The sequence below is a fragment of the Canis lupus genome, chromosome 4 (assembly GCF_011100685.1).
Source record: "Canis lupus familiaris isolate Mischka breed German Shepherd chromosome 4, alternate assembly UU_Cfam_GSD_1.0, whole genome shotgun sequence".
Lineage (NCBI taxonomy): Eukaryota > Metazoa > Chordata > Mammalia > Carnivora > Canidae > Canis > Canis lupus.
Genome location: NC_049225.1, coordinates 21,196,521 through 21,221,454, shown reverse-complemented (window position 1 = coordinate 21,221,454; position 24,934 = coordinate 21,196,521). Strand labels below are relative to the sequence as shown.

The 24,934-nt window shown below is 47.9% G+C and overlaps 1 protein-coding gene across 5 annotated transcripts in view; it reads right to left on the bottom strand.

Annotated features, from left to right (window-relative positions):
- Positions 1 to 24,934, bottom strand: part of HK1 (hexokinase 1) — a 120,083-nt gene that overhangs the window by 14,728 nt on the left and 80,421 nt on the right. For all 5 annotated transcript variants that reach the window (XM_038534166.1, XM_038534168.1, XM_038534167.1 and 2 more), the window contains 8 exons: positions 21,224 to 21,372; positions 16,216 to 16,335; positions 13,547 to 13,642; positions 12,903 to 13,002; positions 12,604 to 12,787; positions 6,423 to 6,578; positions 3,785 to 4,018; positions 1,529 to 1,833 (listed from right to left, as the gene is read on the bottom strand). In XM_038534166.1, the coding sequence (XP_038390094.1) occupies positions 1,529 to 1,833; positions 3,785 to 4,018; positions 6,423 to 6,578; positions 12,604 to 12,787; positions 12,903 to 13,002; positions 13,547 to 13,642; positions 16,216 to 16,335; positions 21,224 to 21,372 (1,344 nt within the window). The remainder of the gene's footprint in view (positions 1 to 1,528; positions 1,834 to 3,784; positions 4,019 to 6,422; positions 6,579 to 12,603; positions 12,788 to 12,902; positions 13,003 to 13,546; positions 13,643 to 16,215; positions 16,336 to 21,223; positions 21,373 to 24,934) is intronic.

Here is a 24,934-nt window from a genome sequence, read left to right as displayed (position 1 = left end):
ACAGAAAGATCATCAAAAACAGCAAAGTGCCTCTTGGTAGCCAGTAACCCCAAGACTCGAGCCCCTATATTAAATAGAGGGGAGAAGCTTTGGCTTCTGCTCCCTCCAGCACACGGCTCGAGCTCAGGGAGGGTGGGCAACTCACTCACTGACCACCATGATCTTTGAGCCACGCTAGCAGGACAAAAGACCCATGGACAAACCACCTCACAATAAGCCAACAAACAAAATTCTCAAGGGTTACTAAAAAGCAGGGCAACAGTGACCCGATTTTAGGGAAGCTCACACCAAAATTAGTAATTGATGTCAATGTGTAGACTGTTTGTAAAAATGTGCACATTTTCTTCCCTCTACTTTTCCTTTGCAAAGTGACTTTGCAGTTCTTCCCCTCAAAAGATGGAGTCTGTTTCTCCTCCCCTTGGCTCTGGCCCAGCCTTATGACTCGCTTTGGCCGACAGAGTGTGGCAAAAGCAAAGCTAAGCCGGTCCCCAGCACAGGCCTCCAAGAGGCTCTGAAATCCTTCCTCTTTTTTACAGACCCTGCTGCTACCACTTGAACAAGCCCGGTGGCCTGCTGGAGGGTGAGACATGTGGCCAGGCACTCCTGTACCCTTGCCGAGTGCCAACTGCTAGATGTGTGAGCGAGGCCTCTAAGCAGTCCAGTGACTGCAGACTCATGAATGTGTCCAGCAGAGACCAGCTGCGCCTGGCCCAGAGGAGCAATAAGAAGTGGTTGCTATTTTAAGCCACTAGGTTTGAGGGTGGTTTATAATGGGATGATACAACACAATAATAAGTAACTCACACATAGGACATAATTTATATCACAAAGATAATCTTAAGGACTCACCCAAGAACCCCTCAGAGTCTCCATAGCACTCAGCAAGGTCAGCCTTAGGGGCTGCATTCTTTTTTTAAGAGTTTATTTATTTATTCATGAGAGACAGAGAGAGAGGCAGAGATACAGGCAGAGGGAGAAGCAGGCTCCTCGCAGGGAGCCTGAAGTGGGATTCGATCCCAGGACTCCGGGATCACACCCTAAGCCAAAGGCAGACACTCAACTGCTGAGCCACCCAGGCGTCCCAGGGGCTAGACTCTGTTCTCCAATCTGCCTGGAGTCCCAGGCCTCCTTGTCTACCTCCCGCGCAACCTGTTAGGACTTAGGAAGGGTGCACTGGGTTATCTATCCTTCTGCTGGTTCATCTGCTTGTAAGAGACCCTACTGTAATCCCAGTACTGTAGGACTGGCCCAGTCATTCTTTTAAGAATACTTTCTGATTCTGAGCAGGACTGTGGTTTTAGTGATGGTGCTTGCCTAGGGGGCTTGACCTAGGGAAAGAAAGTCATGTGTCCAGAGTCAACAGGTGTGGCAAGTAATTGGTAAAAATGGAAAACCCAGGTTGTGAGTGGATTTCTAGTTCTTGCCAAAATAAACGCATCCACTGGAGATGCGACTTTCCTGCAGCCCCACTCGGTCACCAGTGGGGAGACGCCAGAGAGGTGCACTGGCCCCCAGCAGAGGCCCTCACCGGTCCCGTCTGGAGTGCTCCGGACAAAGGAGGGCAGCATCTTCACCACGGCCTTTTCGTGCGTCTGCTTCCTCAGGCCCATATCCATCTCGGTCCGCATTCTCTTCTTCACCTCCAGCAGCATATCCTTGGTGAGGCGGAAGTGGGCCAGGGTCTCCTCTATCTGCCGGTGCTGCTCGGCCAGGCGGTAGGCCACCGCAGTGACCATGGCGGCCCCCTTGCCGCTGCCGCTCTCAGAGAGGAGGAAGCGCACGTCGGAGTCGGGGACCAAGCGCCTGAGAGTCTTGTGGAAACGCCGGGCATACCTGCGAGGGGAGCATGCCACAATAGTTAGAGGAGCCATCTGTCAGGGACCTCAGTTCCCCTTCCTTTTCCCCACACCTAAATTCCATGTTCTGTACTTGATTTTCTCATGACACAGGGCACACGCATGCGCTGTAGAAAAGCTGGCAAATGCAGAGAAGTTAAAAAAAAAATGAAATAGCCCATAGTCACACATGACAAAAAGGATTCGCCTTGTTTCATGAGTGTCAAATACAGAAAATTCAGGGCTCGAAAGGGCTTCTGTCCTCCACCATGACAAGGAGATAACAGCAGTCATCCAGAACCCTGTGGCTGGAAGTCAGAAAGCTCGGGAGACAAGGGCAAGCTCTGCTACTTCCACATCAGGTGACCTTGGGCCTGTCACTTGACCCCGAAGTCCATGAGGATTGACGGTATCTGGCAGATAGGGGTGTGGGAGCAACCAAATGAGGTCATCAATTGCTTGGATTGGCTACTGGGGTTGAGGACAGGCGCCATAAATAATCACTCTTGTTTTTTTTTGTTTTTGTTTTTTTTCACTTGTCTTTCCCTCTGCCCCCAAGGGTCTGGACATTCTTTATGTCCTTTAGAAGAGGGCTTTAGGACTCAGTGAGAACACTGAACCTCCTCAAAGTTTACGGTCTGTCATAAGTATGAAAGGTTGCCTGCCAAAGGAAACAGGGAAACCAAAGCCCCAAAATATTAACAGTGATCAATGCCAAGGGATAGAATTAAAAAATAACTTCTATTCTCTTTGTAAGTTTTTGAACTATCTAAAGTTTCTATACCAAATACATGTTACTTCTGAAATAAAACACATTTGATCAAAGTTACTTATTTTTTTTTTTGCATGTGATAATCATAGATGAAGAGCTCTGGTGGTGGCTAGTGGTGATGGTTGCAAAACTGTGTGAATATACTTAGTACCATACACTCAGAAATGGTCAGGATAGTAAATTCTATAGTGTGTATTTTACTGCAATTAAAAAAAATTTTTTTTTAATGTCACGTTGCAAATCCCTTTCTTATCCAAACATCTGCCAAGAAACCGTCCACCCTCCAAAAAAGATAGCTAGTTTCATTATGAAAAATTTTACAAATACTTTAAAAATACAAAGAAATAAAATTAGGAACCTAACAGATAAGAACGTGTAACGAGCTCACACCCTATCTTCTCAGTAACAGGATGATTTCCATGTAAGTCAACATTCATTTAACTGTTACTAGAACTGGGTGTGAAGGTACCACAGGGCCACTTCACATGTACTTCGTAGATACAATGGTCAAATATCTGAGGTCCTGTGCAAAAAATCATGTCATAGGCAGCTATTGTTAAAAGTTAGTATATAAAGATTCAGATTTTCATCTTTAGCCTTTTAAAAATGTACCCACCATATTCTTGGTACCACAAATGGCTTTTGCAGCTAAGCTGTTCAATACACAAGAAGGCAGCATGGTGATGAGCCCCTCATCACCCGTAGGGACCACTTACAATTTGTACCTCCTTCTGGCTCTCGGATACAAAGCATCAACAAGTCGCCTGTTTAAAAAAGGCATGTCTGAGGGTTGAGGGGCCTTTTACAGAAGCTTCTAAAATAAGAATGTGGGCATTGTACCTATGACCCAAGCTGTAGTGAGAATGGAGGTCACTGATGAAATAGGAATAAGTAAGAGATTTTAAGATACAGACACATCCCATCCAGTGTTCCTGGCAGCTACAGAGGTCTCTAATAAGACTTATGAAATAAGGAAAAGTGACAGTACAGAAGCAACACCAGGAGAACTGGCTGAGGGCCAGATACTTCTCAAGTGGGCAACTCTGACCTCTCTGCCCAGAACCTCGTATTGTCTTGTATACCAAAGACGTTCACCGGGTGCAAAAGTCTGACCTTTGGAGAAGGTCCTGAGCCCAGATGGGCACTGAGTGCCAATGATAGCAAAGGGCAGACTCACTGTGGGTGCGTCTTGTAAAGAGACCCGTCGACACCAACCGTGGTCCGCAGCCTGGGTGTGCCCTTGTTATCTCGAAGGCGGTTCAAGATGGCGCCCAGCGTTGCAGCCACCAGGTTCGCGGAGCGAAATGAGACAATGGTACACACGTGCTGGACTGAAATACAGTCATCATCAGATGGCTCCACTCCCAGGCGGGTCAGGATTTCTTTGGCATTGTGGAGGCCTTCCTTATTCCTGTGAGGTTACAGGCCAATAATTGTGAGTTAAGGATCACATTGGGCTACGCAAAGCATTGAGTTCTGAAAGTCCTGGAAAGGTGAACTCCATCATTCACCATGTGTGTATGGTATGGGATTAAGACAAGAAGTGTGTTCTGAGAACACAAGGAGGAGTCTCCTCCATAAGAAATCCCAGGTAATAAGAGAAAAAAAAAACGGTACTGGGCTGGGTTATGACACATCAGGAACATGGAGACAAGTGGAGGAGAGACTTAGCTGCCTCAACCCCAGAGCTCAGTGCTCTGGTCCCCTGCTCCTGAGATTTGTGAGTTGCCCCGAGATGCTTATATACCCTTTCCTTGAGGTTTTCCAGTCAGATTTTAATTTTATGCATACCTGTTTTATGTATCTTCTGTTAGATTCATTCTGAGGTATTATGATTTTGTTACCATTATATATTCATATATATATATATATACACATACATACACACACACACATCTATAGATATTCTTTTTTTTTTTCACTTTCCTGTAACATAGTAACGTGAGATGTTACATTGGGGAAAACTGAGTCAGCAACACATGGGAACACTCTGTACCATCTTTGTAATTTTTCTGTAAGTCTAAAAGTATTCTAAAATAAAAGGCTTATTTAAAAAATATTTTATTTTTTATTTTAATTATTGCCAATATATAGAAATACAGTTGGCTTTGGTATCTTATCTCCAGACAACTCCCTAACCTCTTGTTATTCTAGTCACTTGTCTAGATATTTTTGGTGTCCCATACAGACAATTAACATCTGCAAATAATGATAATTTTACTTCCTCTTTTTTATTCTTTTGTCTTTAATTTCTCTTTCTTTTCTTTTTTCTTTTTTACTATTTAAAAAAATTTTTTTGTCTTTTCAAACACTGCCTAAGACTTAAGACCATGCTAAATAGAAATAGGTGATACTGTCTTACTGCTGATTTTAAAGAGAATGCTTTGAATGTCTGTCCTGGTAGGATGCTCAGGTTTGGTTGAGACGGCCTTTATGACAATGTACGTGTTTCTTGAGCTAGTTCACCTGGGCTTTTGTTTCTTGGTAACCAAATTGCTGACACCAGAAGCAGGCCAAAAGAAAGTCAGGCATTTCCTGACTCTGTCAATGACTTTGAAGACGCGCCATGAGCCTTGTGTCCCCTCCCCTCCCAGAAGCTAGCCGGGAGGCTTGAGAAGAGAGATGGCCGGAAACTCAGTGTTGCGGCACCCTGTCCCAATAGCTGCTGAAGGAGAGTGATCCTAGGGTAGATGCCCAGGACAGGGATGTGACTGAGGAGGAAGTCTTACATAAACCCCTTCCAATTTCCACAGCCTCCTTCTCTAACTGCAGCCAGCAGGTGTGCATCTTCTGCCAGGAACCAGAGCTAGGAAGCCACTGGCTCGACGCAAGTCTCCACACAGCAGGGCAGTGGGAAGGACGGCTCCGTGCAGAGGTGAAAGGACATCTCCAGCATCAAGCTAGCCCTATCTTTCAGCAGGTGGCCTCTCACAGGGCTACAGGTCTCTGAACCAGAAACAGAGCCTGGTGGCACACAGAGGCCAGCCACAAGACAGGAGTCCTTCAGACTACTCAAACTGCCATGGGATCAAGTTTGCCTTCTTCCCTTTTGGGGTGTTGGCCCACAAGTAACAGCTGAGGCAAAGAAGTCTGGGCTTCTCGGGGAGGCTGAAAGGTAGCAGTTGCTGGCTGCACTCTATCCTCCGCTGCCCATCTACCCTGTCTCAGCTGTTAACCAATGTTTCTCAGACTTGTGCCAGGGAACACATCTGGCTGTTAACAGGTGAGAGAATGGGGAGAGGGCATTTCAGGCACAAAAAGAAGTTTGGGAAATTGGGGTGCCTGGGTGGCTCAGTTAAGCGTCCAACTCTTGATTTCTGCTCAGGGCCGTGAGTTCAAGCCTTGAGTCAGGCTCCACATTGGGCATGGAGCCTGCTTATGATTCTCTGCCTCATCCCCCCAACCCCCAGCGTACACACGTACTGCCTTTGTGTGCTCTCTCAAAGAAAAAAAAAGAGAGAGAAAAGTTTGGCAAATTATAAGTTAACCAAAGTAAACTGGGTTTTCTTTAATAAGCTAATGAATACTATAAATCTCTAAATGGAGGCTAAATATGCAATATTTCCTAATCCTATTAGCCACAGAACCCTTTCTTCAGGGAACACCTAGTTATCTTGAGGTCACCAGGGTTCCCGGGAACACAGTCTGGAGAAGGTGTCCCCAGGGACTTCCAAGGCCAGGCCCAGGCTCAGTGAGCTCCTCGTTCACCACTAGAAGCATCTGCTCCCTGGACTCTGATCTCCCCTGCATGTGTGGGCGACAGGGGTAGGGGGTGGTATGAAGGAAGAGAGAAAGCCCTAGGGGCTAGCACCTACTTCTCAATGGCTGACACATCACTGGTCTTCAACTTTCCCCTGGTGAGCAGCTCCGGTGTGATCCGCCCTTCAAATAACAGGCTCTCCTTGGCCATCTTGACCAGTATCAGTCGAACCAGCTCCCCTAGGTACATGCCACTGACCATCTTCTCAAACCTGCAGGAGCAAAGCACATGGCACTTGTCAGGTCCTTCCTACATGTGTACCCCTGGGAAAGCTCGTGAGGGACACAACAGACAGGCAGACACAAGAGAGAAGCACCGCCTCATCTGCCCAAGCTTATGGTCTCACTGGCAGGCCAAACCACACCCCTGTGTCGCTAAATGTTGACGAGACAGCAACTCCAGACCCCACATCCAACACCAGGGTGGGGAAAGGATGGAAGCACCATGGGGCACAGGGCAGGCAGGGAAGGCTGCCTGGAGGTGAGTCTGGGATGACAAGGAGGTTCCCCAGACAAAAATGCACAATATGATCATTTCTTTTCTGTTTTTTTTTTTTTTTAGATTTTTAAAAATGTATTTATTCATGAGAGACACACAGAGAGAGACAGAGACATAGACAGAGGGAGAAGCAGAATCTCTGTGGGAAGCCTGATGTGGGACTCGATCCCGGGACCCCAGGATTACACCTGAGCCGAAGGCAGACGCTCAACCACTGAACCACCCAGGCATCCCGAATATCATAATTTCTTACAAGACGTTACACTGTGCTTTTTAAAGGGCTCTCATGGCCATCACTCCAGCAAGGAGGTCCCCGAGCCCTGTGAGAGGAGGTGGCTAGGATGCATTCTCTCCATTTCCCAGCTCAGAAAGGGTAAATGCCTTCCAGGCAGGAAGCCTGAGTAGATGAGGGACTGAAATACAGCTATTCCCCATGGGACCCCTGTCACTATCCACCTTCCTGGCATCTGTGTTCTCTTTCTCTGGCCAAAAGGACCAACAATTTACTTTGGGGAACCCACTCCTCTCCTACTGATCTCACCCTAAACCCCAGGGGAGGGCTCTGATTAACTTATCCTGTGACCCCCAGCCACATGTAGCCACAGGCCAATCACAGTGAATCCTCTCTCTTGCTTCCCTGGGAGGTGTGGGCTCTGGGCCACATATGAGCCAGATACAGGCCCCATATCCTGGCTGAGCAGGGGCCAGGAGGAAGCACCAAGCAGGACACGTCGAAGTGGTAGGCAGGTCCACATCCAGGTGCCCTGCCTCTCCTCTGAGGGAGCCCAGCTGGCACATCCAGAGCTAGCTGTGACACAGCAAAACAATCTGTTCCATTCAGAGCCATGCCCAGGAGGCAGGGATGCTGCTGGGACCTGAGCACCTGGCCCTCCCTGCCTCCTGGACCCCCTCCCCCCACATGGGCACAGAGGAAGACGGTTCTCATTGTTACCGCTCCTGACAGGACCAGACAGGACTGCCCCAGCCACAGCCATGTGGAGGATCCCTGGCAGGAGAGGGCCTGTCTGAGTCCCAGTCACTCAGCCACCACCCCAATACCTGTGGGAATAGCCTCTGCCCAGCCCTGAGCCGGAATCTCAAAGCAGTAGGAGCCAGATGGCCTGGGCTCAATCCTGGCTCTGCTGTTTACCATGCTACTTCCTGGTTTCCTCACCTGGATAACGGGGTAGATGGCAGGGCCTCTGGTAAGGTTACTGTACAGAGGATATACAGGCCACCATGGGTGAAGTGCTTCGGTGTCTGCTAGCCGTAAGTATATGGCCCTTGCTATGCATCTCACACTTTACTAAGCACTTCACTTGTACTAACATTCATTCTCACTATAACCCTATGAGGTAGACAGACAGCATCATTATCCCCATTTCACAGGTGAGAAAACTGAGGCTCAGAGAGGTTCTATAACTTGCCCATGGTCACACAGCTAATAGGTAGCAAATCCACATTTTGAACCCACATAAGCACCAGAGGCTATGTATGCTGTAAGCACTGTGCTGTTCTCTCTCACGGGTAGTTGTCATTAAACGTGACCTACAGCTATCATGCTAGTGGCCACCTAGCCCCATCCCCGACCCTGTCCCTGGCTACCTTCATCAGCTCACTTTCTCCTTAGGCGGCCTGCCCCCACTGGGCGGTGTAACAGAAAAGGTTCTTCCTCTTAGGATGAGCTAAAATCAACCTCCTGGCACCCTCTACCCACTGCTTCTCACTTTGCCCTCTGGAGACACTCAGAATGATCTCCCTTTTCTATAAGGACGTCTTTTACATACACAGATCCTGACATCCCCTTTCCCTAGGGCCCCTGTCAGAGCAGCAGGATGAGGAAAAAGCATCTCTGATGCATCTCGCTGAGCTCAAGCCAAAGGCTCTCGGACACAGCAGGGCTCCTTCTCCACCAACATGCTTCCCTCTGCTCAAGTGAACCAAGCAAGTGGTGATCTGCCTGTCAGCAGTCAGATGCCTCCAACCACAGACTAGCCGGCAACACCGTGGTGCTGCAGCCTTCCTGCCTGCTGGTGGGCACGGGCAGAGCTGAGACCCATGGGGCCTGGGGACAGGCTGGGAAGGGTGGGGTGGGGGTCATGTTCAGACAGGAGAGCAAGGACCTGCATGCCAATCAGGAGTTCCCTTGGCAGCCAGGGTGTGCTCCAAAGGACAGCCCAGGGCGTACTCCAAAGGGCAGTCCAGGGCCAGATTGCCGGGAGAGGTCTGAGGCCACGCTAACCAGGATTAGCAGTGTGGAGAGGTTCTGTACCGTGGGAAAAGCAACGGTAAGAACAGGTGTTTGGGGGCTGACTTCAACTACCGTGCAGGCCAAAGAATTCTCCAGGTCAAACCGTCCTGCTGTCATAATCACTGCCGCTTTAGTTTTGTGGGGCAAGTGTCTCCTTGCATTTTGAAGGATGTGATAAGGAATCACACGGGGCAATGGGATTCAAAATTCTAGACATGACACAGAAAAAAGAAGATCAAGAAGTCCAAGGAGCAGGACGGGAGGAGAAAGAGAATGAAAAATGAAAGAAGGCTGGGCCAAAATCTATAGCAGGAGACAGGTATGTGGCCAGAATTTCAAAGGCCTAGAGTAGAAGGATAGTAGAGAGGATGTTGAATACCTGATCCCTTTTAGAGAGAGAACTTCTAACTCTGGGGCAAGGTTGGGGTTGCTGAATACTCAGAGCTGTCCCCTGCTGTCCTGAAAGCAGCAACCACCAATGAAGGCAGGAACCACCGAGCTAGCATGCTCATACCCTTCCTGGCAACTGCATATAGTCAGAACTCGGTGAATGTAAACTTCAGACAAAATGAATGAGTGGGTGTGTAGTGGTCTAGAGCCCTTTTGGGTACCGAGGACCTTTGCACAAATCCCACACACTGTAATCACCTGGGGAGCTCTTAGGCTCCTGAGGACAGGTCCCAGCCCAGGTCAATTGAGTCAGAATTGGGAAGGACATGGGTAGGGTGAGGGATGCCTCAGCTGCAGTCTGTTTTTAAAAGGCCTTTATGTTGGGATCCCTGGGTGGCGCAGCGGTTTAGCACCTGCCTTTGGCCCAGGGCATGATCCTGGAGACCCGGGATCGAATCGCACGTCGGGCTCCCAGTGCATGGAGCCTGTTTCTCCCTCTGCCTGTGTCTCTGCCTCTCTCTCTCTCTCTGTGTGACTATCATAAATAAATAAAAAATAAAAGGCCTTTATGTAATTCTGATATGTAATCAGGGATGTAAAACCAATCCTCCAGACAATTCTTGATAAATGTCCATAAATGATCAGAGAGGACTCTGAGACATTCTAGAAGCTTACTCTAAAAACTCAAACTTTCAAATGGGGCAGAAAAACCTAAACCTAAACCAGATCAAAGCTCAACAAAGAGTCTTGGGTCAGCTTGTCCTATCCCAGTGCGTTAATTTCCCCACCAGTCAAATGGAGCTCACATACCCACACCACAAACAAGGACAAAATGGCTTTGAAGAATTTGTCATTGCACAGAAGACATAGGGAATCCCCAAAAACTTCAGCAAGGAGCCTAGGAGAATAGCAAAAATCCACTTTGGCATAAAAAACTCTGGCCAATAGCCAATTTCTAGGCATGTGTGATGCAACCCAAGGATTTGTCACATCTTCAGCATTGTTCTTAACAAGACCTGACCTCTGGTAATCAGTACACAGGGAAACATACTGGAGAAGATGGACTTCACCCCACCCCTCACTCTTTCACCCATTCACCTATTTATTTACCCACCCATTTCCCAGCCATCCAGTCACCACCTCCCATATCTACCAGTCATCCATCCACTCATCCCCCCCATCCTTCATCTAGCCATCACCATCCATCTATCCACCTCCTCGTCCCCATCCACTATCCATCCATCCATTCATATCTATCCATGCATCCATCCAGCCACCATTCCAGAAATATTTATTGCAAAGCATCGGCAAGCCTAATTCACAGTTCAGCCTGGGAATACAGTTTGGCCCCTTAAAAAATTCAGAAATACTTCAAAATGGATGGCAGAAAAATCCAGGTTTTCACCCAAGCCGCAGCAGATATTCACACTGGGGTTAAGGATAGGATACAGACAAGTGCCTGGGTCACATCTGCTCAGTTACCCCAGGTAACTGCCCTGCTCTGGGGGAGGGGCACCTCCTGATTAAGTGATTGACAGTAATTCCAGGTACATCATCTCTTATCTGACACCTCTAGGGCCACAAATGCTTGGGAATGTGGAAATGTGAGGATTTTAGGGGTGCAATATGATGAATATGCACATTTTATAGAATATTCCCAGAGGTACCTGAGACAGTAATTGTAATTACCAAGCACATCCACAGCTCTCCAGTGAACCATACAAGTAGGTACAGTGAATAGTTTCATGTCAGAAGGGATTAGGTAAATGGATTGGGAGGAGAAAAAAAAAACCTTTGGCTGTCAGAGCTTTGGAACTGGCACCCTTATCACAAGTCGGTACCCCAGTCTCAGGAAGCAAAGTGGATGTTCAACTCTGGCATTCTCTTAATGAAAAACCCAGTTATCCATCACCACCATTCCCAGTGGAGGGAGGCTGGCCATTGATGCGATTCCATTAACTTGGGTGGAAAACCCAATCATCCAGCCTGGGGTATGGAGATCTGTGGGTGATGGGTTTCAAAATGACAAAGGAACTCCCTTTTCTCTCTGGCACAAAGTAAGGACTAGTAAGCCAACAGGGTCAATGGACATCTCTCAGCACACTGACAGCATCCAACCCCAGGAAAAGGCTGTTGGGATGGCGATCAGAAGGAGCTAGCAGCACGCTGGCATCACAGAGAAATAGGAGCACACACTTCAGGAACTAAGTCACTCAAATCAAGAGATGCCCACACTGCCCTGAATAATGTCACTCATACCTCCGGACCCAGGAGCTCTCCACGGCCAAAACTAACCTGCCCAACAAGTCTGATGCTCTTTATCAACTCTCATCCATCCAGTATACACGGCATGGAAGAAGGGTCTCCATTCCCTGGCTTCCAAAGGACTCAAATGGTTTGCCCCCGCTCCTCTGTATGATGGGCATGTACCTATGGGACACAGCTCCCCAACTAGCTCTCAAGGGCTGGACAGGAAGGGGCTAGTCTGTGTCCTCAGAGCCTAGCACAGAGCCCTCAGGACACTCACTCTACCTGCTTAGGAGATGCCACGTTTCCTGCGTGGCCTCGCTCGCCCTGAGCGGCAACACCAGTGACTACAGCGCGCACAAGTGTTTTTAAGCCTTAGCTGTGTATTAATGCTTCTGTGCTCTTCATCTTCAAAATTTTTCACAAGGACACAATTATAGCGTAATTCGACAAGAAAATCATTTAAAACATGCTTTTAAAGCTGTAGATGCAGGGCGCCTGGGTGGCTCGGTCAGTTAAGTGTCTGCATTCACCTCAGGTCAGGCTCCCTGCTCAGTGGGGAGTCTGCTTCTCCCTCTCCCTCTGCTGCTCCCCCTGCTTGTGCATGCATCCTCGCTCTCTCTAGCTCTCTCTTTCTGCGTCAAATAAATACATAAATAATCTTTAAAAAAATTTAAAGCTGCAGACACCATGGCTGCGTATCTATCCAAAGGAGGGATGGATCACGCAAATCTGATGGGTTTCTCACTTTGTGGTCACTTGCCTTTCTGCCCCTTTCATCTGAACCCTACAGCTTTCACTTATATCCCCAAAGTCAGGCCCACGACCAGTCAGAAAAGGTGGGACTCACAGCTGCTTCCCAGGGTTGAGAGAGCCCCGGTCTATCTCCCGGTCGAACTCGGTGCGGATGTCTTCCAGGGACCCGTCGTCCCCGAAGGCCCCCCACTCCGTGTTGATACACATCCTCCCCTCATCGCCTTCCACCAGGTCAATGTGCCTCAGTTCCTCCATGTAGCATGCATTAGTGCCAGTGCCTTGGAGAGAGAAACCAGATCAGAAGCCATGACCACACAAAACCCTGAGAGGAGGCTGCCCATGCTTTCTGGAAACACTGGCTGAGGGGCGGACATGAGGAAGGGGTGACATTACCAATGATGAGGCCGACCTCACACTGCTGGTCATCATAGCCACAGGTCATCATGGTCCCCACTGTGTCATTCACCACAGCCACTATGTTGGCGTCGTAGTCCTGGGGACACGGAAGGGGTGTCACCGTCCACTCTCACATGAGAGCACAGGTCACCCGCCTGCGAGAGAGCACAGCCAGCGCGGCTCCAGTGGGCTGTGCTGCTCTCATCACTGCTGGCACTCACATCCGCCTGATTAGGGCGCGGTGATGACATTATGGAAACTGCACGGTCACCTTCATTACCTGGCTTAAGATGCTTTTCAGAGTGGATTTCCCACCCAGAGCCACGGCCCTCTGGAAAGCACGCACTCCATCCCTGTGATCCAGCCGTGCGGGCTGCGCCTGTCAGAGGAGGCGGCCCCTGCCCGAGGGCTTGGCCGGTGGGGGGAGCACCTCACACAGCCCTGCTTCAAACCACCCTGACCTCCTGGTCTGTGGACCCTCTCTGTTCATCCGTCCAGGTCTTCCAGACACCCCATGTGATGGCCCAGGCCATGCAGCACTGTCCCCAGGAAGGGCCCCATCTGTTTCAGACCCCAGCCTTCTCCCCACAACCTCCACCTCCATGTGACCCAGACAGGCGGCCCCTAGAGAGAGAAGTTACCCCGCGCTTCTTGATGGCTTTGTTAAGCAGCTTCACCACATCCATCCCCTCCACTCCACTTGCTTTAAATTTCTTTGTCCAGGTGATCAGGATGCCCTGTAAAGGAGAGCAGATGGGGGATGGACGAGCACTGTAGGAGCCCCAGGTCACTGGGTAGGCGGGGCGGGGGGCTCCTCAAGGGCCAGGGACAATGCAGAGGCCCAGAGAGGACAAGCAGCTTGCTCCAGATTGCACCAGGTAACCACAGACCCTGTCCCATCTCCTACTCATCCATCTGTATGAGGGACTTCTCTGGGGGCTGCCATGGAAAAAACCCCACAGCTCACACTAGAATGCAGTAAGTGTCTGGCCAGGAGAGGAGTGTCACAGGGCACGCAAATCTAACTGGATGTCAACTGCACTTTTCTCTTAAAAAGAGACAAAGAGAAATCTCATCATTACCTGATCACCCCTCCCCACTGGCAATCTAGATCCCAGCTTCCACGGCCCCAGGGAAAGGAAATCAGAGCCAAATGGGGAAGAGAAGCAAAATACCAATGAAATTCTTGGCTACTGAACTTAAAGCCAGGTCCTAGAGACTTAAGGATAATACTGACTAAATATGATTTATGCCTCTTCCCCAAACTTGGAGTTTAAACCCCATCTATAAGCAGCAACTCCACTATTTATACAATATGACCCATTTCTATTTCTTTATTAGAAAAGAAACATCAAAAAGGATAGGCAGCCAGTGGTCACTCACTGGGGAATGGGGAAGGGTAGGAATTTTACTTTTTTGCTTTACATCTTTGTGTTATTTGTATAAACAGCTTTACATGTTGCTTTTTTTTTTAAGATACTAAAAAAAAAAAAAATAGTTGTTACACTTAACTGTTTCTGTCTGAATGGAGAAAGTTGCCACACATGCAGCAGGGTTGGGACGAGCTGATGCTTGGGCCCCATAGGCCTCTGGGAATGCCACAGGGATGGGGCGTTTGCCCACATATGGCTGCCCCAGCTCCTGGTGAAAGCCACCCGGCCCGTTAGATGCACAGCAGGGTGAGTGCTTGTACCAATTCCAGAAACTCCTGGACACTGTTTTCTTCCCGTCAACCCTAACCCCCCAAAAGCCTCTGAGAGTATGCTGTAGAAAGAATGTTGGGGTGGAAATCAGGAGACCAGTCCTGTCCTCACACCTCTGCCCATTTCCTTGTGGGAAGCTCTGCAAATTCCTGAGGGTCATTTTGCTCATTTGTGGAATAGGCAGCTAGTCTAGATATGGACAATCTTCAAGATTCCAGGCAGCCTTGAAGAGTGGGCATAGGCCTCCCCACCATGAGCAATTAGTCTGTGGTCCACTAGTTTCCTAGGCCGGGCCACATTTGGTGTCCCAATGCCAGATACCAGAGCATCTGGACTGGCCACAGCAGTCCTGATGGAGACAAGGGGACAGTAGTGTCTCAGAGGTCTTTAATGCGGGGAAAGAGGGAGGAATGGGTGATGGGAGTGCCTGGGATTCCGGTCCTAGCTCTGCCCTGCCATTAATAAGCCCTGTGACCTTGGGAGGTCTGGTTCTCCATCTGGGGAATAAGGGACTTGACCTACTGAGCTCTCAAGCCCCTCCTAGCTCTCACATGACGTGATTACACAAATGATACAGATGAAAGGGCTCCAGGGGCAAGAAGCTGTGCCTGGGACAGGGGGCTCACCCTACTGACAAAGAGGTACAGGGAAGCTGCCCAGAAGTACACAGGGTGCTGTGTCTACCAACGTTACCATCCTGCAGAAAGCAGACTGGTGTCAAGCATAGCACTGGAACCAAAGTGCCCAGAGCTAAACTGGGCTCTGCTGCTCCCTGGCTGGGTGGTCTTGGATAGGTTCCTAACCCCTGCCAGCCTCAGTGTCCTCCTCTGTAAAGTGGGAATCATGAGCACTTCACTCACGGGTGTGTCTGAAGATAACGTGTTAGCTGGGAAGCGTGCATGAGAGCAGAGCCTGGCACCTGATGGACCCTCCGTAATGTTAACTCTCAGGATTCCTGTTATGAGGAGTTTGTTCACAGGTCGCTGTGTGTGCATGGTCTGCCTATCCATGTAGAAAAGACACGAGGCTGCATCTATGTACTCTGTCTCCCTGCGATATGCTGAGGTACAACGGAGCCACAGAGTATGTCTGAGTCACTCCTTGCTAAGCAGGTGAATGAATGAACAATGACCACCAACAAGGTGGGTGCAATGATCCCTGTGGCTGAAGCTGCTCGCTGGCAGAAGCTGTGGAGGGACAGCCCTGGCACCTGAGGCAAGGGGTCTTGCCCAGATTCTCCACCCCCAGGATGGCCCCCAGGCAAACACCACACTGTACAACCCTGACAAAAGCCTCGCCAGCCTCTCTCCTCTGTCACCAAGCCTACAGGCTCTTCCCTCACTAGCTTATGTTTCATGGATGTCTCTACCTACGCAAGGGCCACAAATACCATGATTCACCTCCAGAAATATGGAAATCATTAGGTAACTGAAAAGATAAACACGCTATTTTTTTAACCCCACATTGATTCCTACAAATGTTTTTTTTTTTTTTTAAATACAACATAGGCAGGCCATCAAGCTGGTGAGCAAAGGGGAAAAAAGGGGCTCATCGACCTCCCCACGCTGGGGCTTCTGTGGGGCCCGCCAATCCCAGCATGTGCTTACCTCGTCTATCTTGGACTGCCGACAAGGGAAAGAAAATGTGAATCCCACTGGTAATTTCTTGTCCTTGATTTTTTTTTTCTCCATGAAGTCCCCCAGGCACTCGGCGACATGATCAAAAAGCTGGAAGAAACATGAGAGAGCTGTCAGCAGGGAGAGAGGGGAGCTGGCATTTGGGGTGGGGGGGATGTAAACAATTCCCTCTGCACACACTGAGAAGAGTGGGGCCACGCTGGCTGCCCATCCCCGTGGCCCATTCCCGTGGCCCTGCTGGGAAAGCCACGCTGAGTGGGAATGCTAGAGAAACAGTCCCTTAAAAAGAGCCTCCCTGTGGACCAGCACAGCAAAGCCCTCGATCAGAACTGGCCTATTAGTAGTCACTAATACGTCTGAGTGCTGAGGAAATTTCAAAATAATAGAAAATCCCCTCACCCCCTCCTAACACACAGGCAATGAGTGGGTCTCTATCAGCAACCCTGGCCCCTTCTTTTATGTCTCCATCTCTATCTACCTCAGTCTGTGCAAATTCCAAACACTCTATGGGCAGTTCCAGAGGCTCTAGTCTACTTGTGTGATTTCACAATCTTTAAACTAACTTCTTTTTACTTTTTACAGAAGTCTGATACACACACATGGAAAAGAGCACACATCCTAAGCACAGAGCTGCCCACTTGTGTCATCAGGACCCAGGTCAAGAAACACAACTCTGTCGGGCAGCCCAGGTGGCTCAATGGTTTAGCGCCACCTTTGGCCCAGGGCGTGCGTGATCCTGGAGACCCAGGATCAAGTCCCACTTCAGGCTCCCTGCATGGAGCCTGCTTCTCCCTCGGCCTGTGTCTTTGCCTCTCTCTCTCTCTCTCTCTCTCTCTCTGTCTCTCTCTCTCTCTGTGTGTGTGTCTCTCATGAATAAATAAATAAAATCTTTAAAAAAAAAAAAAGAAAAGAAACACAACTCCATCAGCGCCCAGACACATCCCTCGACTCACTGCCACCACCTAACCCCACAAGGGCAGTTGGCAGCTGCTCTGACTTCCAGCACTCTGGATTCTTTCTGCTGTCTGTCTGCTACATATAAATGCAAGGAGGGTGCACTCTTTGGTGTCCGCTTTCTTTCACTCAACATTACGTATGGGAAGAGTCACCCACATTGTCACGTGCCTCTGTAGACTATTCCTTCTAATTGCTGCATAGTAGTCTGTGGTATGCATACACTGCAGTTTATTCAGTGTATTTTAGTTTAAGCTTGCCTGCTCCATGACACATTGCCTGGGATAGGCATAAACATCTTAGGATCCACTGGAAAGAGCACAGGACACTGTTCCCATAGCCTCTGCACAAATACTGTCAATGAGGGAAGGCTCATCCCCTCTAAGGCAACCTTTTTGGATCTCTCTAATATCTCCCCTCATCTCTAAAACGTACCTACAATTGAATATAATGTTTTATATGTGTTCTGAACACAGGAGAGCTTAGTTGAACTAAGGAATCTCTCTTTTCCTTAGCTCTATACCCCTATTAATGTAATCAAAGCATATATATGTTTTTTGGCAACCATGCCGCAGTCTCAGTAACCCAATCTTTTTCACATGGCTATCATAACACTAGACCTCCCCTATGTATGGGATTTGCACAGCTACAGAGCTTCTAGAAAGCCAGAAGAAGGCAGCATTGGCAGGGCCAACCACATGGTCACAGGAAGCAACCCCAGCCCATGTTCCCAGACAAGGCTACTTCCTGAAAGCTTTCCTTGCAGGGATATCCTCAAGAGGGGCCAAAAGTCACTATTCCTTTCCCCAACTTTACCCAGATATTCCTGACCCAGCTCTAAAATCTGACCCGCCTGCCAGAGTAAAGGAAAACCTGCCGACTTTGACTAAAAGCCTCTGTCCCTGACTCACTATTGCTCGGACGATGGCTGCAGCCAGTGACTCCGACTCAAGAGACACATGACCACCTTCCCTGGAGAAGCTGGGCTAAGCTTCCCACGACCCACATTTCTAAGTAATATAAATCCATTACTAAGTCCGTCAGCGAGCCCCGCGTCATCTGCTGTCACAAGCCCCTGGCCCCCCTGTGGCCCTCAGGAAAGATGGCCAGCCAGCTGAAGGGAGGCTGGAGGGAAGGCTACAGGCAGGAAGTAGCAGGGAGAAGGCCAGCTGTAGAAATGGATTCCCATGGAAGAGGTGCTCTAAGGGCTCCCAGATCCAAACCAAACACCTCAGCCCAGCAGTGCTGTTAAGAAGGAAATGCTCATGGCCCAGGAGCTCCCAGCCTGTTTCAAGAGACAGGAAGCTACCACCAAGCTAACCCAAGTCTGGGACCCATCAGGAAGGGAAGTTACCCAGATCCACAGGGCTCAAGATTCTTGTGTCTAAAAAGCATTTTTTTTCCTCTAACAACATAATCATTATTTTAAAAATCCCCACACAGATTCCATTTCTCCGACTAAAAAGGATAAAAATGACTACAACAAAAACTTACATATTTATGATTCAAAATTTCCCAAACTAAAGATATGATTTTTAAGAAGGTTGCATTCATGCTTCCAAGAGTATTGTTAAACCTTAAGCTGAGCTGAACCTTTTGGGATACTTGTGTGTGTGTGCGTGCGTGCGTGTGTGTGTGTGCGTGTAGAGGGGTAGAAAAAAAGATAAAGCAAATAGTTAAGAATTGGGGAATCTGGATGAGGGTATCTACCGGAGCTCTTTCTGTTTATCTTGAAATTTTTCTGTAAGTTTAATATTACTCCAAATAAAAGGTTTAAAAATCTATCTAAAATTCCTGCATATTAGAGAAGATGAAATCACAACCCCATGAATTCAGGACTGTTCCATAGACTGTGAGTCTGAGCTTGCTTCATGAGCACAATGGGGCCCTTAGCTTCCTACAATATTCTACGGGCTGATAAGAAAAATGGTCCGCTGATACTTATTTTTAATCTCAAACCAAAGTTCTGAAAGAGGGTTCCCTGTTTCATCCCTATTTTCAACTGCCAACCCTCTTCCTCATCCCCTGGACTCTCCTCCTTGCCCACAGCCCTCACACTTCCTGACCATCAAGAAATTTTAAAAACAATAAAGACAAGCCCCAGGCTCAGAGTGTTCCACGTTGCTGAAACTGCAACATCTGGAACCAGACTACCTGGGTGCAAATCCCAGCTCTATCACTTATGAGCTGTGACCCAAGGGGCTGGTTACTTAAAATCTGAGCCTCAGGTTTCTCATCTATAAAATGGGAATGATGATGAAATGAGTTAATTCATTCAAAGTGCTGACACCAGTGACCTGTACGTAACAAGCACTATGGAAGTACTGCTGTAATAATAAATACACCATCATTACCATCATTATCATCACCCTCATCACCTTTTTTGTTTTTGTTTTGCAGACTGCTTGAAATGAGTAGAGGCAGAAACATGGCAGGAAACAGTGATCCTAGAGCTGAGAAGATGAGGACAGAGGCTGGGAGAGATGAGGTCCTGGGGGCGCAGTAACAAAGAAGTCACTGTGGCAGTGGATATATAGCCAAGTGTGCACCTGTTGGGGGGTACTCCCTTAATTTACAAACCCTGCTCCTCAAAGGTCAAGCCAAAGCACACATGAATGTCTCAGCCATGGGGGAAGAGTCCTGATGGTGAAGGCAGCAGAGGTGGCTAAACCCAAGGACTTGTCGCTCACAGTGAAGGTCAGTACTTATTGTCAAATGAAAGGAGCAGGATGCCAACTCGAGGCTGCTGGCCACTTGCAGGAAGGATAAAGCAGCAACCACTGAGCAGGATTAGGAGACCTCACAGCTGGTTGTCCTCATGCACTCATAGGAAGGATGAGCCAGTTGCTGCAGCCCAACAGTGAAGGGATAAGCAAGGGAACCTGCAGGCAGGGCCATCCAATGAGTGATACACTCATTTCATCGGCTGCCTGTTCTGATGACAGTGTCTTCTTCCATGCTCCGTGGGACACAGTCAGAAAAGCCCTAAGCCCAAACCTCCACGAGCAGGTGAAAGACTAGGATTAGCCCTTTTCTCTCCGCAAAAAAAAAAAAAAAAAAAAAAAGCCCAAAACCAAACCTCGGCAGAAAGCTTGCTCCAGGCCCCACCGACAGTAATTTAGAAACAAAGTGGAGTCAAGAGGAGAAGGCTCCTGGGTCTCATCTCATAGTCCAGCTCAGAACAAATGAGTTTTCTGGAGAACTTAGTCACGAACCTTGACATGAACACACCCTTCCTAAAACAAATATTTGGCAAGCAATGAATACATATCCTGGGCAGTGGCCATGACTCAGGAGGCGAGCTACAGACCACAGGAGCCTGAACATCTCCAGGAGACTAGGCAGAGCAGCTCCCACACCCAATGGGCTAACAGGACACAGAGTGACAGACACAGAGTGTCCACAGGGTCCTTAGTGAGCTAGGGCCCCACCATTCACCACAGCCAGCCACAGGACAAGAGGCCTTCTGATCACATCCACAACCCCTTGGCCAGCTAGGGAAGGCAGTCCTTCCACGGGCACCCATGAAGGGGAGGGGCCTCAGGTATCCAATGTGAGGGAAGGGGGTGATGACAGTTTGTACCCAGGACTCTCAAGAGACCATTAAATCAGGTAGCCAGGAGCCCTTGACTATCCCTGGGACCATGAGCTCAAGTTCCTACTGCCCTACCAGGTGACAGCCATGCCCTGGGCCCTAGGTGAGCTAGGTGAAGTGGCCAATGACTTGAAGGAAAGAGCGTTTTCACCCAAGGACTCTGCTAAACCTCTGCTAGGGAGCCAAACCCAGGATCCCAAGGGAATGAATACATTTACCCCCACAGCTGCCAGGACCCCTCTTTATACACTCCCGTCCACCAATTTCCCCAGAGAGTGGGCTCTCCTTAGATGGTCACACCCTTCCACCAGGAGCCCCCCTCCACATGAATCTTTGAGGACTCCTCTCACGGGTTCAGCCATCAGTGCTTGGTCTAGTTCCCGAACGTCTGAACCCACTGGGGCTGATCAGAAGGGAGAGGGGACCCACCTGGCTTCCACTGCCGTGCACGATATTCTCCGGGGTGTCGTAAATCTCGGACTCCATGTGAACATTCTGGTTTTGCTCATGATTCACTTGCACCCTCAGAATTCGAAAAGAAGACCCGCCAAGATCCAGGGCAATGAAATCTCCCTTTTCTGTTTAGGGAGACAACAGGTATCACATCAGCTTCGTATGTTACAGGAAGGCGTCATGCTTTGCTTGCTTCTTGACAGGTCTGGCTGGCCTGCCTCCTCCCATGCAAACCTCATCCAACCACTGCTCTGTCTGGAAAATGGGCCAGGGAAACCCTCCCAGCCTGGCATGCAGCAGGCCGGCTCCAAGGAGGGGAACGAGAGACCCAAACTCCACACAAAGCCCCACCTACACTTTCTCTAATTCCCTATCCTTTCCCCCAAACAGCATTGTTATCCATAAAATAAAAACAGGTATTTCAACTCAGAGTAAATCCCACGTCTGAGGTCTCTTCCATGCCTTGAGTTCCTGTCATCTCAGGGAGTCTACACCCCGACTTATTCCCCAGGAGATTTTTTTTTAAATCATGGTATCATATATATAACATAAAATTAACTACTATAACCATCTTTAGGTGGTGTTATGTACAATGTTGTGCAACCATCACCCACCATCCATCTCCAAAGCTTTTCATCAGCCCTTACAGGGTAACAAAACTTAAGAACCATCAGACAGTCACTCCTCACTCCTCCTCCCCTAGTCCCTGGTCACTGCCACTCTGCTTGCTATCACTACAGATTTGCCTAGTCTGGATAGTTCACAGACATGGAATCACACAATACTTGGCCTTTTGCGTCTGGCTTATTTTACTTTGCATAATGTCTCAAAGTTCATGCTGTAGCATGTGTCAGAATTTCACTGCTTTCTGAGGCTGGCTGATAGTCCATTGTATACAGTTACCACACTGCCTATCTACTCACCTGTCGGTGGACACCTGTGTTGTTTCTAAACAGGGAATGTTTTTAACAGAAATCCCTCTTAGTCACGTAAGAGGAACCGGCCTGATATGGTTACATCCCTTGGGCCCAATGTCTACACTAACTAGGGTGGGGCTGAGTGGGACAAAGATAATGGGATTGTATGTCGAGGCTACCAGACAAGCAGCAAGGGAGGCGGCCGTGGGAAGATCCCAAACCATCAAGCCACCATCTAACCATTCTTTACCTTGTTTCTCATTAGTAATTGTTACACATGCTTCTAAAAACTCAGTTAGGGCAGCCCCGGTGGCGTAGCGGTTTAGCGCCGCCTGCAGCCCACGGCGTGATCCTGGAGACCCAGGATCGAGTCCCACGTCAGGCCTCCTGCATGGAGTCTGCTTCTCCCTCTGCCTGTGTCTCTGTTCCCCGCCCCCGAATAAATAAATAAATCTTTAAAAAAAATAAATAAAACTTAAAAAAATAAAAATAAAAATAATTAAAAAAAAACTCAGTTAAAATCTGTTAATTTTACTGCCGAGGGACATGCCCAACTGTCCCAATGTGTATCACGCCAGGGGTGACAGCCACTCTTGCCATCCCAAGCCCCAGTCATCCCCTAGGTCCTCAATCCTACAGCAGTATAGATACAAGTCTGCTTGGGATCTCATTTTCCTAGGGAAGCATCTTTAATATTCTATTTTTAGGTAACGGTATTGTTGAGATATAAATCACCAGACAACTCACCCATTTAAAGTGTGCAATTCGATGGTTTTTAGTATATTCAGTTATGCCACCATTGCCACAAACCAGTTTCAGAATGCTTTCATCACCTCAGAAAGAAACCCTGAACTGTTTAACTATCACCCTCTCAATCAAGTACCCGCTTGCTCCACTGCCCCTAAGCAACCATTAATCTACTCTGTCTCCAAAGATTCACCCATTCTGGACAGTTCATATGAATGGAATCATAAAGCATGAGACCTCTTGTGACCAGCTTCTTGTTGTACCATGTGTCAGTACTCCATTTCTTTATAGTCAAATAATCCATTATATTGATGTACCTCATTTCATTGACCCATTTGTCTGTGGATGGATATCTGGGTGGTTTCTACCTTTTAGTTATCATGAATACCACTGCTATGAATATTTCTGCATAAATTCTTGTGCAGCTGTTTTTATTCCCCTTGGGTATATACCTAGAAGTAGAACGCTCTGTCAACTGGTAATTCACGTTGAACTTTTTGAGGAACTGATACTAGTTTTTGAGGAGCTGCCCCATTGTCCAGCCCACCAGTGATATATAAAGGTTCCAACTTCTCCACATCCTCAATATTTATCATCTTACTTATCTTCATTTATACTTCTCTAGCTAATGACAATGAGTACCTTTACATGTGCTTCTTGGCCATTTTTTACCTCCCTTGGAGAAATGTCCCCTCAGATTCCCCAGCTTGTTTTAAAAATTAGATTGTCGGGATCCCTGGGTGGCGCAGCGGTTTGGCGCCTGCCTTTGGCCTAGGGCGCGATCCTGGAGACCCGGGATCGGGTCCCACGTCGGGCTCCCGGTGCATGGAGCCTGCTTCTCTCTGCCTGTGTCTCTGCCTCTCTTTCTCTCTCTGTGACTATCATAAATAAATAAAAATTAAAAAAAAAAAAAAACATTTAAAAATTAGATTGTCTTTTTGAGTGTTGAATTTTAAGATTTCTTCATGTTCTAGACATAAGTCTCTATCAGATATATGATCTGCAAATATTTTCTCTCATTCTATGGGTTGTCTTCTCCCTTTCTTGATGGTGACTTACAAAGCATAAAAGTTTTTCACTTTGATGAAGTACAACCAATCTATTGTTTTCTTTTGTTGTTTGTGCCTTTGGAGCCCTATCTTAGAAGCTGTTGCCAAATCCAGGGTCACAGAGATTCACACCTATGTTTCCTGCTAAGAGTTTTATAGTTTTAGTTCTTACATGTAGGTATTTGATCCATTTTAAGTTGATTTTTCTTTATGGTGTGAGGTAGGGGTCCAACCTAGTTCTTTTACATATGGATATCCAGTTATCCCAGCACCATTTGCTGAAAAGACTGTTCTTTCCTTCACTGAACAGTCTTTGCACCTTTGTCAAAAATCAAGCGACCATGCACGTATGGGTTTCTGAACTCCGAATTCTTTTTTCCTCAATGTTGATATAGAACTGATATCCTGAACTCTCAGTTCTGATCCACTGATCTATTATCCTTATATCAGCACCACAGTGTCTTGATTAATGTTGCTTTGTAGTAAAATCTGAAACCAGGAAGTGAGAATCCTCCAGCTTTGTTCTTCTTTTTCAAGATTGTTTTGGCTATTCTGGGTCTCGTTCTTTTTTTTTTTTTTTTAAGGTAATGGATGGTTAGTAAAAAAAAAAAAAAAAAGCTTCTCTTTTTTATAAAGTACACATATCTTTGATTCTACCAACTTGTAATCTCTGACATACTGCCCTATTTCTAGAACTTAGGATGGTGTTTGATATACAGTAAGAGCTCAACAAATACTTGAACTCATGAGGGTGGTAAAGACTCAATGAAGGAACCGAAGATTCTCACAGCAGATTTTCACTATTATTATCCTCTCTCTCAAGTTCCTTGGGAGAAAAACCACAGCCTAGGCTTATGTGCATCTACACATGGCACCCAGAAGAACTCAGTAAATACTCGATGGCTGCTTGATCACAGGAGTTGGTGGCCTAATCATTCACTCATTCAAGGTAGTCCTGCTTATTGTCATTAAGC